Source organism: Triturus cristatus, chromosome 2_1 (assembly GCF_964204655.1).
Source record: "Triturus cristatus chromosome 2_1, aTriCri1.1, whole genome shotgun sequence".
In the NCBI taxonomy this organism is placed as follows: Eukaryota; Metazoa; Chordata; class Amphibia; order Caudata; family Salamandridae; genus Triturus; species Triturus cristatus.
Genome location: NC_140581.1, coordinates 613,599,243 through 613,612,313, shown reverse-complemented (window position 1 = coordinate 613,612,313; position 13,071 = coordinate 613,599,243). Strand labels below are relative to the sequence as shown.

General features: G+C 47.7%; 1 protein-coding gene across 3 annotated transcripts in view; it reads left to right on the top strand.

Annotated features, from left to right (window-relative positions):
* The window catches only part of CHD1 (chromodomain helicase DNA binding protein 1), a 1,484,343-nt gene that overhangs the window by 120,745 nt on the left and 1,350,527 nt on the right, over positions 1–13,071 (top strand). For all 3 annotated transcript variants that reach the window (XM_085632544.1, XM_085632543.1, XM_085632545.1), the window contains 2 exons: positions 891–958; positions 4,244–4,405. In XM_085632544.1, the coding sequence (XP_085488670.1) occupies positions 891–958; positions 4,244–4,405 (230 nt within the window). The remainder of the gene's footprint in view (positions 1–890; positions 959–4,243; positions 4,406–13,071) is intronic.

The window sequence follows — 13,071 nt, the reverse complement described above, 5'->3', positions numbered from 1 at the left end:
GTGAGGAATCCACAGGCAGATGCTGTATCCACCAGAAATAGTGTTACCAAAGGTACGTAACTTGTTCTTCAGGGCAAAAAAATTGTTCCTATTGAATGAGGGTGCCTTTTCTTCTGTCGTCCATTGCGCTTTTGCATACTCTAGAGTGGGATTGCAAACTCTGGGCTCGATCATTGGGTGTTCGCAATAGGGGAATGTTTGTTATGGCGTTCATTACAGGGCGCAGGGCTCAAACAGGGGGAGCATCTCACTGCTGATTTAGGGAAATGAGGGGTCACAATGTGTAAAAATGAATAATTTGTTGCAGGGTTCATGAACCTGAAAAGAAATGTTTGGTTCCACGAAGCAAAAAATTTCTTTTAAAAACCCAACAAAAATACAGGGAACAGGCCCTGTAGCAATGGGTTGATGGGGTACAGAGCTAGTTGGTAAGCAAATCCCCATGGCTAAACACTGCTGATTACGAGCTATGACCAAGTGTAGCGGCGGATGGCCATGAGAGAATATGCCTTAGTAAAGTTCTGCTAGCCGACTATTCCTGTCAAAGAGAAGGTATTGATTCTGTGAGTCAGTGCAGAGGATTTCAACCAATGGCCTTCTGAGGCCACATAATCAGTAGAGGTTAATTTTCTAAAACAAAAAATGTGGCCAATTTAGTCCTGTCCTCATTCATGAGAGGACATTCCTGCGCTTTGTGAAGAAAGTGGCCTCTGCAAAGAGTACTGTGTAAGTTTGATTATTTCTACCGTTTGCACTGCAGAGCAAACCACAGCTTGCTGTATATAATTCTTTCAGCTTTGATGGATGATTACTAAACCTTGTAGCAAAATAGTCCCAGGGTGAATCATATTGTTAGATTCATGTTTAATTTTTTTTACTTTTGTATACAGGATTCGTCCTCCAATGACAACTCTGAAGATGAGTCGTCTAATGGAAATAAAAAGAAAAAACATAAAGAGTAAGTTACATTTCAAAATTCTGTAGGTCCGATATGTTTGAATTTGTAGTACGGGCATAGTGGAGATTATAACCTTTTCGAAGTGGATTACATAAACTTTAAACAATTTTTTCAGAGCTTTGTTTCCAGCAAACAAATTTCATGGTACCAATCCATGTCAAGTTTATTCTGCCCCTATCTGTCTGTTCAACTTGACTGCTTGTTATTTTTGTCGAAAAGCAACAATTTCCAAATAGTTATTTATCACAAAGGATATTTTTTACAGAATTGAGACCGAGTAATTACTCATATCTGTTAGAGAGATTACTAATATCTACAAATCTCCAAACAACTGTATCTGTATTGTACTGTTTTTAAATACAGATATGCAAAGGAGACTTTGAGAGACAATGTCTTTGAGAGACATAATGTATATGAAAGGTCAACTAAAGCAATAGCGTCCTATAAAGTGAGTGTTTCAAGGTCCAGGTGAGACAGACAGACAACCAAATTGCATTATAAAGTGTCATCAATTAAAAATGGAGAAAGTCAAGAAAGGCCAAACGTCCAATTATTAACCCCTTCAGTGCCCGCCCCTTTCCCCGCCCAGTGCCGGCCGTTGCATTAGCGGGCGGGGTCTATGACGAGCTGGACTCGTCATGGGCACAGCGCCACCGCGGCCCATGACGAGTCCAGCTCGTCATGGGCACTGAAGGGGTTAAATAAAGCCAAAGGAACATTAACAGATACATTTCAAAAGAATTCAAAGCTTCTTTATGGCAAATATGCCTGCAAAAAGTATTTTTTCCATTCACTGCTGATGCCTTTTCGACCCTATTGGTGTTCCAGGGTCATCACCAGGATGCATATTTACCACTAGGAATAAGCACAATCCTCCCCAAAGTCACGAAATTAACCGAAGCCCAACACTCTTGTAGCAATGGCACTGAGTAGACAGGCTTGACTTAAGGCATTGTGTAAAGTCTTTCTGCAATACCAAAACAGTGATAAAGTCGAAATGCAAAGCAATAAACGCCCAAAACAGAAATATGAATTATTACATTTTTAAGTAGAAATAGCTCCAAGAAGCACGAAGTGCCAAGGATAGTTCATGGTCTCAGTAGACTGGGATGTAAGCACAATTTGAAGCTGACCGCGATGGTATGTTGGTCACGTACACCAACCAGGTTTGTCCTGGCCAAAGGTTTTACTTTTTAACTTAGTCCATTAAGTCCCAATCCACTACTGGAATACACTTTTAAAGCCCCCCAGTACCTGGGGGGAGCCACTTGGAGGCTAACATGGTGTCAGTCAGAGGCCAACAGTAGGGTCCAGCCCAGGTCCAGTTACCACTGGTTAGCTTAGCCGTTGCACAAAAGGCCTCTTGAAGCTTGTTGTATCCCGGTAGCTTGGACAGAAGGCAACTCCTTTTAAGTCTTCGATCTCTAAGACTAGTTAACAGATCCACAAAACTAATAAAAGCATTTGGGATTATCAAATTTGTGGGTTGGATTTCTGTCTTTCACAACTCTGCAGTTCCCAGGCCGGAACCATGTTAAAAAGAAATCTACTTGGCTACTGCAAGAATTAAAATTTCTCTTGCTCCAACCATTTCAGGATGTAAAGGCATGTATGTAATGTGTGATGTAATGATTCCTGGTGTAACAACTGAAATTTGCGCAGCATAGGTTGACTGCCCATCGCTGACTGGACACAGGAATTGAATGGGGACAGGCCTAGTGGCCAAAGCCCTCGCCCCTACCCCATTCCTCTCCCAGGGGAATTGGCCTTCAATGGGTGGTGTGGCAGCCACTTTTTGCTGACACATCCTAGGTCATGGACAGCAAGGGTTTGAAATAGAGTACATACTAAATAAAAAGAACTGAAAAATGTTAAAGACTGAGTTATGGTTTTGTTTCAAAACATAAAAACACTGAAGTTTGTCAGTTATGGTTTCCAACGCACACAGCACTTGCCATACCTCACACCACCCACATGCTCAAAATACCATTTTGGCACTGGCAGTGAAAATAATAAATAAAACAAATAGCCACCATGCAGCATGGTGGGTAGTGCAAGATGGGGGCTAATGGGTTCTGCTCTTTGGAAACCATTAGTGCAAGTTTCAGTGGTTTAACACATTTCAACTCTGTTCTTTTCAATATACTTAACAAATTTCTGTACAAATTCATCCAGCTCAAAGGATCAAGACTGAAGCCGCATTCCAAATGAATTTAAAAACTTGAATATGACCCACATAAAAAGCTATTTTATTCATCCAAGCATCAAAACCGGCAACAACAGAAAATCCATACATGAGGACCTTTTGTTTCGGCATAAGGCCCTCCACTGGACCAATGTCATTTTTCAGTTCGACGTGGGTAGCACTAGGTACTTCAATGCTTAAAAGACTTTGCTGCAAAAATAGGTTTGTCCCTTTTCAAGGTGCTAAAAACTCTGTTAGAAAACCAGACATTTGAGGTTAGCCGATTTAGGGCATCTGTGGTGTTGTACAGTGCTTCATATAGAGGTGCGGTTTTCGACCTAGAATTCAGGGAGGGAGGGAGGGTGAGAGAGGAAAAAAAAGTGTGTGTGTAGGGGTGTAGGTGTGTGTGTAGGTGTAGTGCTGGGAGCAGAAATACGCAGCCCACTTGCGAGAAGTATGTTGCATTTGAAAATTAATATTCGCACAAGGGACTTCCATTGTGGAACATTTGGATAAGTTCCTAATTTGAATTTGTACAGCCCAAAAAAGGGCTTGATGTGTATGATTTGTAAACAAAATGCAGAGACCTTGTGTGGCTGATATGGTGCATTTAAAACAAAATTAATTGCAGGTGGAGAAACAGCAGTGGATAATTGTTTGTCATATAACTCTGCAGACATCGACAACAAATCACCGAAAAGCACTTGTCAATAAGCTATATATCCCTAATGGATTGGTAGGAGTGTAAAATGTTCATGACTGAATTTGGTTATGATTGTTTAAAAAATAAATGAAATAATAGAGGATATTACAAGTTGTGATCAGGACCTCGCTGGTTGAACCACCCTGGCTTCTTTCTGCAAATATTAAGTTTTGTCTGTGAATAAAGAGTAAAATTTACCTGTCTCAAGGGCCTCATTTCCTCATGCGAAGAGATTTGGTAATTTGTGTGACAGTTGTCACCCGAGGAGTGACCACCTGAATAGGATCAAAGCTCTTTGCAAAAAGTGAACCCCCAGTGAGACGAATATCGCTGTTGGGAATTTTTCTCAGTTTGTAAATAGAAAATGCATTTGTATTTTTCCTCTGTTCGTTCTTAGTGAGGAATGGAATATGTCAAGGTCTGGTTCCAACTCTGAGTCAGATACAAGCTCCAGTTCAGATTCAGAATCGGTAACAAATGGACAGAAAAGCAGCTGTGAGGGAAGTGAATCGGATTACCATCCAAGCCACAAGGTTAAAAGCAGGAAACCTCCAAATAGGTAAGAATGATTGATAATTTGTCTGAATAAATGTTGAACTTTTAAAATAATTTTTGAGCCTTCCATGCATGAACACTCCTTACCCAGTGACACCAGCAGCCGCATCAAGTTCCTCATCTTTCCACTTGTCAGGCAGGATGCAAAGACGAGCTTCTCTTGTGAACCCCCTTACTTTTCTTTTTTCGGGTTGGGAGGCTGCAGCGATTGTTGCTGTTTCCTGGCACCATCGGGAAGGCCTGTCAGTACCAGTAAGAAGATTGCCTCTGTCGTTCCTGTGGGCCCTCTGCTGTCAGTCAGGAATGAGATCATGAGTATGCATATATATTTATGTGTACCTTCATACTCGATTGGTTGTTAATGCACTAGACCAGCTTCCATAGTCAATATCGTTTTTATGTAGGAAACCAGGTCATAATGTTTTAGTTCTTTGAGAATAGGATGACCTGCTGTTGATACGTGATCTCGTTTGCAAGATGGCACATAGAAGCCTGCACTTTTAGAGTTCAATTGAACAGAATTGTTGTCTTTTAGGGCTGGTGTGTATCATTGTAAAACTGGTAAATTCCCTTAAGACAAATCTTTGTTCAAGTTCTCAATCCATTATGGGATTTATTTTTGGAAACTCTCGCCAGGCCTGTGCTGAATGAGCATCACATTGGATTCCCCAGGCTCCTGGTTCCTGTACTTCCTCAGATGGGTTATATGGGTCAGTAGATCCTGAAACTAAACCTTCCTACCAATGATTTGCTGAAATCACATTTCAGAAGGGTAGAGAGCAACATTTTTTGGTTAAAATCTACTTCTCCTCGAGAGACCATGTGGTAAATAATTCCTTCAAGAGCAAACCTAGTAAGAACAAGATAGTCAAGATAAAAATGAATAACTTAATAGAGAAAGCTTGAGCTGTTTTAGAGAGACACTGCTGTTTTGCAGCGTGAATCTTTCTGGATTCACTATGCTGTGCATTATTCCGCGATCTTGTGGTTGGGTCCGGATTCGTAGTCTTTTCTTTGTTTTTTTTTTTTTTTTTGTAGCCCAGGTGGGCGTCGACGACCACCATTTGGTGCACCTCCCGTGACGTCGTCGTGCTTCCTGCGGAAGTCCCACCTTTGGGGCGCCATCTTCGGGTTCTTTTTTCCGCCGTTGGGTCTGGATCGTCATCGGGAAGCTCCAGAATTACACTCGAAGGAAGAAGAAAGAAAAGCGAGTTTCGTCGATAAATACTAGAGGATATCACAGGAAAGGAAGAGATTTCATCAGGAGCGCGAAGAAAGGAGGTTCAGCGCCCTTTTTCTTCGACGACCTTGGAGAATGCGCACTCAGAGGCCCTGAGCGCAATGGACAAGACGCCATTCAAGTTCTGCCCAAACTACCACCACAAGTTCGCGCAGAAGGACCAGCATCCGGTCTGCAACCTCTGCCTACCGGTCGAACACCAGAGTAAGGACTGCAACGCCTGCTCAGCCTTCGCGCCGAAGACGCTCAGGGTGAGAGATCGGCAGAGAAGAGCCAACGCCAGCATGGATGGTAAGGGTAAGGCCCCGTCGCTCTACGATCTGGGCCTCTCCACGGACGACGAGGACAACGTCGCCGAGACAGCCGAAAACTTCACGGTCGTAGAGACCGACAAGAAAAAAGAAGACGAGGTAAGAGAATCGTCGAGCGCAAAACAGAAAGTACCTCGAAAACACGAGGGTGACTCGAGAAAATCAGAGTCTAAGTCCACGAAGGGAGCCCCGGCGCCGAAAACTTTGACGACCAAAGGGGGAACCATGGACAAGAGGCCGAGCGGATCCTTAGAAAAGGACTCCCTGGTGCCAAAAGACGCCGAAAAGCAAGGGTCGTCGAAGACAACCCAGGAAACGGGCCGATCGACGCAGAAAGAACGGTCGACGCCGACGCAAGTTTCATCGAAAAGACCCGCGGCCGACGCCGAAAGCATCTCCGAGATGGAGAAAAAGAAGAGGCGGCTCGAGGCCGAAATGGAGAACATCCTTCAAAGGAAGAAGGAGTTCGACGCCAAGATGAAGGAATTCAAGATTCCAACGGTTTCATCGGCGGACGTCGTCGAGGTCGAGGACGAATTCGACACCGAAGGACTAGCAAGGGATCTCGAAGAGGAAGAAGAGCCCTATTATGATGGTGAAGCCGAGGAAGAAGACCAACAGTCGTTCTACGACTCGGCGCCATCTACCAGCCACGACATCGAATGGCAGGATCTCTACAACGAAAACCCGGAGGAGCCCGTGGACACGTACCCTTCGAGGCCTTCGCCACCCGACGACATCGGGGTGTACAATATGGTGGTCAGGAGCGCAGCAACAGCCTTCGGCGTCAAACTCGACGAGGAGAAGCCGAAAGCCGATTTTCTCCTCGAGACCCTGCTCCCCATCCAGACAAGGAGCCAGTTCCTCCCCATGCTACAAAGTGTGATGAATCAGGGGAGAGAAGCCTTCAAGGAACCAGCGACCTGCAGGTCGATCACGCCCAGGACAGAGAAGAAATATAAGCACTCCTCCCTGGACCCCCCCCTTACATCAAGGGTAGCGTGACCGCCGACTCCATCATAGCTTCCACGGCCAGGAGAAGGGCCAACGTACCAGCAACTTCGGGCCCACCACCTGATAAGGAGAGCAGGAGGATAGACCTCACAGGAAGAAAGGTCGAGAGGAACGCCGCAATGCACTGGCGCATGGCGAATTCCAATGCACTCCTCAATAGACACCAGTACCAGCACTGGGACGAGATGGGGGAGCTAGTAAAGCACCTCCCCGAAGAATACCGCCAGAGAGCCTCACACCTGATAGACGAAGGCAAGAACATCGCCAACTCGTGTATAAAGACGGCGTTGGACGGGGCAGAGACTTCAGCAAGACTCATGGCCATAGGGGTCACCGAGAGAAGGCATGCATGGCTAAGAATCTCGGGATTCAAACCGGAGGTGCAGAACAACATCCTTGGCACCCCCTTCAACGGAGAGACACTGTTCGGAGCAACAGTGGACGAGAAGCTCACCCAGCTGAAAAAGGAAAACGAAACGGCGAGGTCCATGGGGGCCCTACAGCTGAGGGGAATGAGGCGAGGCAATCCCTCGAGGAGACCCTACGGTAGGGGAGGAAGCCAGCAGGGGCCGTCGCACCAGACGTTCCAGCAGGGTCAGCAGGGTGAAAGTCACGGACAAGGTCAGCAGAAGCAAAACTGGCAGTACCAACCTCGGGGCCAGTCCTTTCGCGGGAGAGGGAACGGACATGGCCAAAGGAGGAGAGGGGGCGAACAGCCCTCATCAAAGTGACTCAGCACGCAAGAGGACGCCTACCCTCGTCATGCCCCCAAGGGTGAGGCGCAAAAAAGTAACATCGGGGGGAAAAAATATTCAAAAGCCTACGAGCATACAACACCAGTAGGCGGAAGACTGAGGTTCTACCTTCAGGAGTGGCGGCGTATAACCACAGACAAGTGGATACGGAACATCATGCAGTACGGATACTGCGTAGAGTTGGAGAAAAGACCTCCAAACAGGAAACCAAAGGGAAGACCGAGATCGGCCCAAGAACTGGCACTACTCAGAGAAGAAACACGGAAACTTCTAGAAAAGAGAGCCATAGAGGCAGTGCCGTTCAGAGAACGCAACAAAGGGGTCTACTCAAACTACTTCGTGGTCCCGAAAGTAGACGGAAACCTCAGACCCATCCTGGACCTGCGTTACCTAAACAAGTTCATCAGAACGCAGAAGTTCAAAATGACTTCGCTGCAGGAGGTACTGCCCCAAATAAGAGACGGAGACTTCATGGTCACCGTGGACCTCAAGGATGCCTACCGTCACATCCCAATAAACAGAAGACACAAGGGCCTTCTAAGATTCAACATCTAACAGGAACACTACCAGTTCACAACCCTGGCCTTCGGATTAAAATCGGCACCAAGGGTTTTTACAAAATGCCTGTCGGCGGTCGCGGCCCACCTACGAAGACAGGGAATCCATGTCTACCCCTACTTAGACGACTGGCTGCTCAAGGCAAACTCACGCGAGAAGTGCGAGAGGCACGCAAAACGCGTAACAGACACCCTCACGAATCTGGGGTTCTCGATCCACTGGGGCAAGTCATCGCTGGAACCGGAACAGGTGAAGATTTTCCTGGGGGCGAAAATCAACTCCCTCAACAGTACAGTAGTGCCCAGCGACAGGAGGACAGATGCACTACTGAGGGAGACGCGGCTCTACCAGAAGGGGCGAGCTCTGACAGTGAGGGCTGTGAGCAAGATGATGGGGATGATGGCGTCGTGTATCCAGCTGGTGCCGAATGTACGCCTGCACATGAGACCATTCCAGGAATGGCTACAACAGCAATGGTCACAAGCAAACGGAAGTTGGGAGGATCTAGTGGTTGTTACGCACGCAGTGCAGGAGGAGATAACTTGGTGGAACAGAAACAACATGACAGCAGGGAGAAGCCTGACACCACCAATCCCAACAGTGACCATTACCACGGACGCATCGCAAAAGGGATGGGGAGCGCACATGGACAACCTCAGAGTGAGGGGTCTGTGGGCTCCAGCAGATGCGGTTCGCCATATCAACTACCTCGAGTTGAAAACAATCCTGCTAGCCCTGAAGGCATTCCAGAGGCACCTGTACAACCAGAGGGTGTTGGTTCAAACAGACAACACCACGGCAATGTTCTACATCAACAAACAAGGGGGGACACAGTCGTTCCCTCTCTCCTCTCTAGCTCAGGAGATTTGGAGATGGGCCATACCTCTCAGGATAGATCTACTGGCAATTCACCTACCGGGGAAGGACAATGTGGAGGCAGACTGGCTAAGCAGGCAAACCTCGGCATCGCACGAGTGGGAGCTCAATGGCCAGGAAACGGAAAAACTCTTCCGGAGATGGAGAACTCCCACAATAGACCTATTTGCAACACGCCACAATGCAAAATGCCAAAGCTTCGCGTCCAGACAACCAGATCAGCAATCCCAGGGAAATGCCCTATGGATAAGCTGGTCGAGGACATTTGCCTACGCCTTTCCACTGATACCCCTGTTGCACAGAGTGCTCGACAAGTGCAGAACCAGCAACATGACTCTGATCCTAGTGGCTCCGCAGTGGGCGAGGCAGACATGGTTCTCACTAATTCAAGAAATGGCACAAGGCAATCCATACAGGTTCGAGAGGAGGAAGGACCTGCTCTCAATGCAAAACGGAGAAGTCCTGCACCCAGAGCCAGAGACCCTCAACCTGGCGGCATGGCTCCTGAAGACCTAGAGTTCGCACACCTAAGATTGCCTCCGAGCACTATGCGAGTGCTACGGGAGGCAAGGAAACAAACTACACGAAAATGCTACAGCGCAAAATGGAAGAGATTCACTGTGTGGTGCAGGAAAAAGGGCCTGCAAAACAAAATGACAAGAGACTCAACAGTACTGAGGTACCTCACACACCTTCTAAAGAGTAACCTCTGCTCGAGCTCCCTAAGGGTACACCTAGCGGCAATCGTGGCCTACACCAGAGGTGAAAAGGGTGGAAGTTTCTTCATCTCGCAGGTGGTGAAGAGATTCATGGAAGGAGCCAAAAGGATGGCCCCCCCGAAAAGGTTGCCGCCGCCGGCATGGAACCTGAACGTGGTGCTGACGGAGCTCATGAAGGCACCGTTTGAACCCATTCACAAGGCCACACTGCAGATGTTGACGATGAAAACGGCCTTTCTGGTGGCCATAACCTCACTACGCAGGGTGAGCGAGCTTCAAGCACTAACACTACAGGAACCCTACGTTCAGATTCACAAGGACAGAATAGTCCTGAGAACAGACCCACACTTCATGTCCAAGGTGGTGTCGGCGTTCCACATGAATCAGAGTATTCAGATACCAAGTTTCTTCCAAAACCCGACTTCAAACGCAGAAAAGGCCCTGCACACCCTCGACGCAAGAAGAGCGGTGATGCACTACATTGAGAGAACCAAGGAACTCAGGAAGTCGAAGCAGCTGTTTGTGTCCTTTGCTACTAGCTTCATGGGTAGGCCAGTAACTAAGGGCACCATCGCTAGGTGGATTGCCCTCACTATTCAATTCTGCCACAAACAGGCTGGACAGGAGCTAGCGGAGGGGCCTCAGGCTCACTCCACAAGGAAGAAAGGGGCCACCGTGGCCTTCCTGGCGAACACGCCCATCCAGGACATATGCCTCGCGGCAACTTGGGCATCTGTGCACACGTTCACGAAACACTACTGCGTGGACATTCAGATGAACAAGGAAGCACAGTTTGGACAGAAGGTGCTTCAACATAATTTTCAACGACCAACGCTCATCTACCACCCAGCCGCCACAAAATTAGGAAAACCGCTACAAAGTCTATGCACAGCATAGTGAATCCAGAAAGATTCACGCTGCAAAACGAATAGTTTCTTACCTGTCGGTGTAGTTTTGCAGTTTGAAGATCTTTCTGGATTCACTAGCGAACCCACCCACCTCCGCCAGGAAGATGAGGCTGGAGGAAGAGGGGGTGAAATGGAAAAGATCAGAAGGAATGAAAAATTACAGAAAATGGACAAGAAGAATTAATCAATCGCCTAGGGTTAAAAAAAAAAGAAAAAAAAAAAAGGAAAAAAGAACCCGAAGATGGCGCCCCAAAGGTGGGACTTCCGCAGGAAGCACGACGACGTCACGGGAGGTGCACCAAATGGTGGTCGTCGACGCCCACCTGGGCTACAAAAAAAAAAAAAGAAAAGACTACGAATCCGGACCCAACCACAAGATCGCGGAATAATGCACAGCATAGTGAATCCAGAAAGATCTTCAAGCTGCAAAACTACACCGACAGGTAAGAAACTATTCGTTATTGCTGAAGACTCAGTACAGGAGGTGGTACCCCATTCTCTATACACACAATAATAGAAAAGTATGGTTTACCATATCTAAATACACCTATTTGGGACAGATGTGCTCCTGGGGATTGCAAGGCCCTCAACCACATAATCGGGGCATGCTTCATCATTGGCTAATCCCATTTTTAAAGTTATGAGTTTTAGTGGGCTACAACCAAAACTAGTGGGAGCAAGATTTGTTCCTCTTTTTATAAGGAAAAATTCTCCCCTGCCAGAGAAAAAACCTAAAGTTAAAACAGCTTTCAGTAATCCAGTTTAATAATGTATTACTTGTTACCTGGATTGGGTTAAAAAAAAAAAAGCGGGGGGGGTGTTGGTGTAGGGAGGGGGGGCATTGGAAAACAATCAAAGTTATCAGCGATTCATTTGGAGCGATTACTACCTTTCCGTCTGTACTGATTTGCATGTTTCAGATGCCTACAAAGAGCACAGTGGGTCTTATGTTTTTCATCTGAAAGCGACTGTTAGTTATAGATTCCTTACATTAGAATCACCCCCAGGCTTAAAACTGGATCTGGAGATTTTTTTCTGAGCAGTACCCCTGCGCGTCGGTGGACTCCGTGTCTGTTGTCTGTCGCTGTCATGACGTTGCGGTGCCTACATAGATGCCGCCCCTGTGCGCTGACGTCAGTTTTCTTTTTATGCGCCAGCCTTGCTAGACTACCCCTTATTCACTTTTCGACTAACCCTTTTCAACGTTTTTGTTGACTTTTCGAGTCCATCAAAGGATGTCCCAACGCCGGACTGGGTTCGAGCCTTGCGACTCCTGTCACAAGCTGATGTCTGTGACGGATTTGCACCTTGTGTGTCTATGGTGACTGGAGCACAACTGCCGGGCCATGAAACCAAAGTCTTTGCGGGAGCGGTCCCGAAAGCTGCTGGAGGCCTGGCAGTCGGCACTGCGTTGGTTCTTGTCTCGTTTGAGGGGAAGGTCATGAGACCGCTCGTGGAGCCCCCACATCTCGTTGCACTCCAAGTCTTCAAGGTCTTCGGGTAAGTCGAAGAAGAAGGTGAAGAAGCACCGACGCTCTTCGTCTTCTCCCAGTCTGTCAGCAGACACGACGCAGGACTTGGAGCGCTTTCGCTCTAAGGCCCTGTCTCTGGTGCCTACTTCAGGAACGACTCCGCGCCTCCCCCAGTTTCCTGGAGCCGGAGCGTCCCCTGCCCAGCTTTGCAAGTTCTACGAGGCCCTTCACCTCGTCTTTGGGCAGCTAGACACTGCACGTCTGGATCCGGATCGACGCCGGTCCTTGGCATGCTTTCTCCCCCCTACCGTGGCTATGAAGGAGGGAGCGTCCTACGCTGTGGTGGTGCGAAGGGCGGCCGAGGTCTTGGGCCTTGAGTTCCCTTCAGTGGCAGTCAGGACTAACCTCCTGACAGAGGTGATTTAGCCTGCGGCCTCATCCTCTGAACCCCTTCTGCCCTTCAACAAAGCCCTCACAGACGTCCTCCTGGACAGCTGGTCCAAGCCCAGCACAGGTGCTCCTGTGGAAAGGACTATTGCCCGCTGCCATCGCCCGGCCCCGGGTGACCTAGTCTGCCTCACCCATCACCCTTCCCCTGAGAGCTTGGTGGTCCAAGCCTCTTCTTAAAAGGGCACATTCCCTTCTGCTCCTCGAGATAGGAAATCCAAAAAGCTGGATCACCTTGGGAAGCGTATGTTTTCTTCCTCCAGCTTGGTGCTGCGGTCTGTTAATACCGCATGCCTCTTGGGCCGATATTCCCACACTATATGTAGACTTTCGTGTTTTCAGTTTCTATTTTTGGTAAATTCTGGTTGCT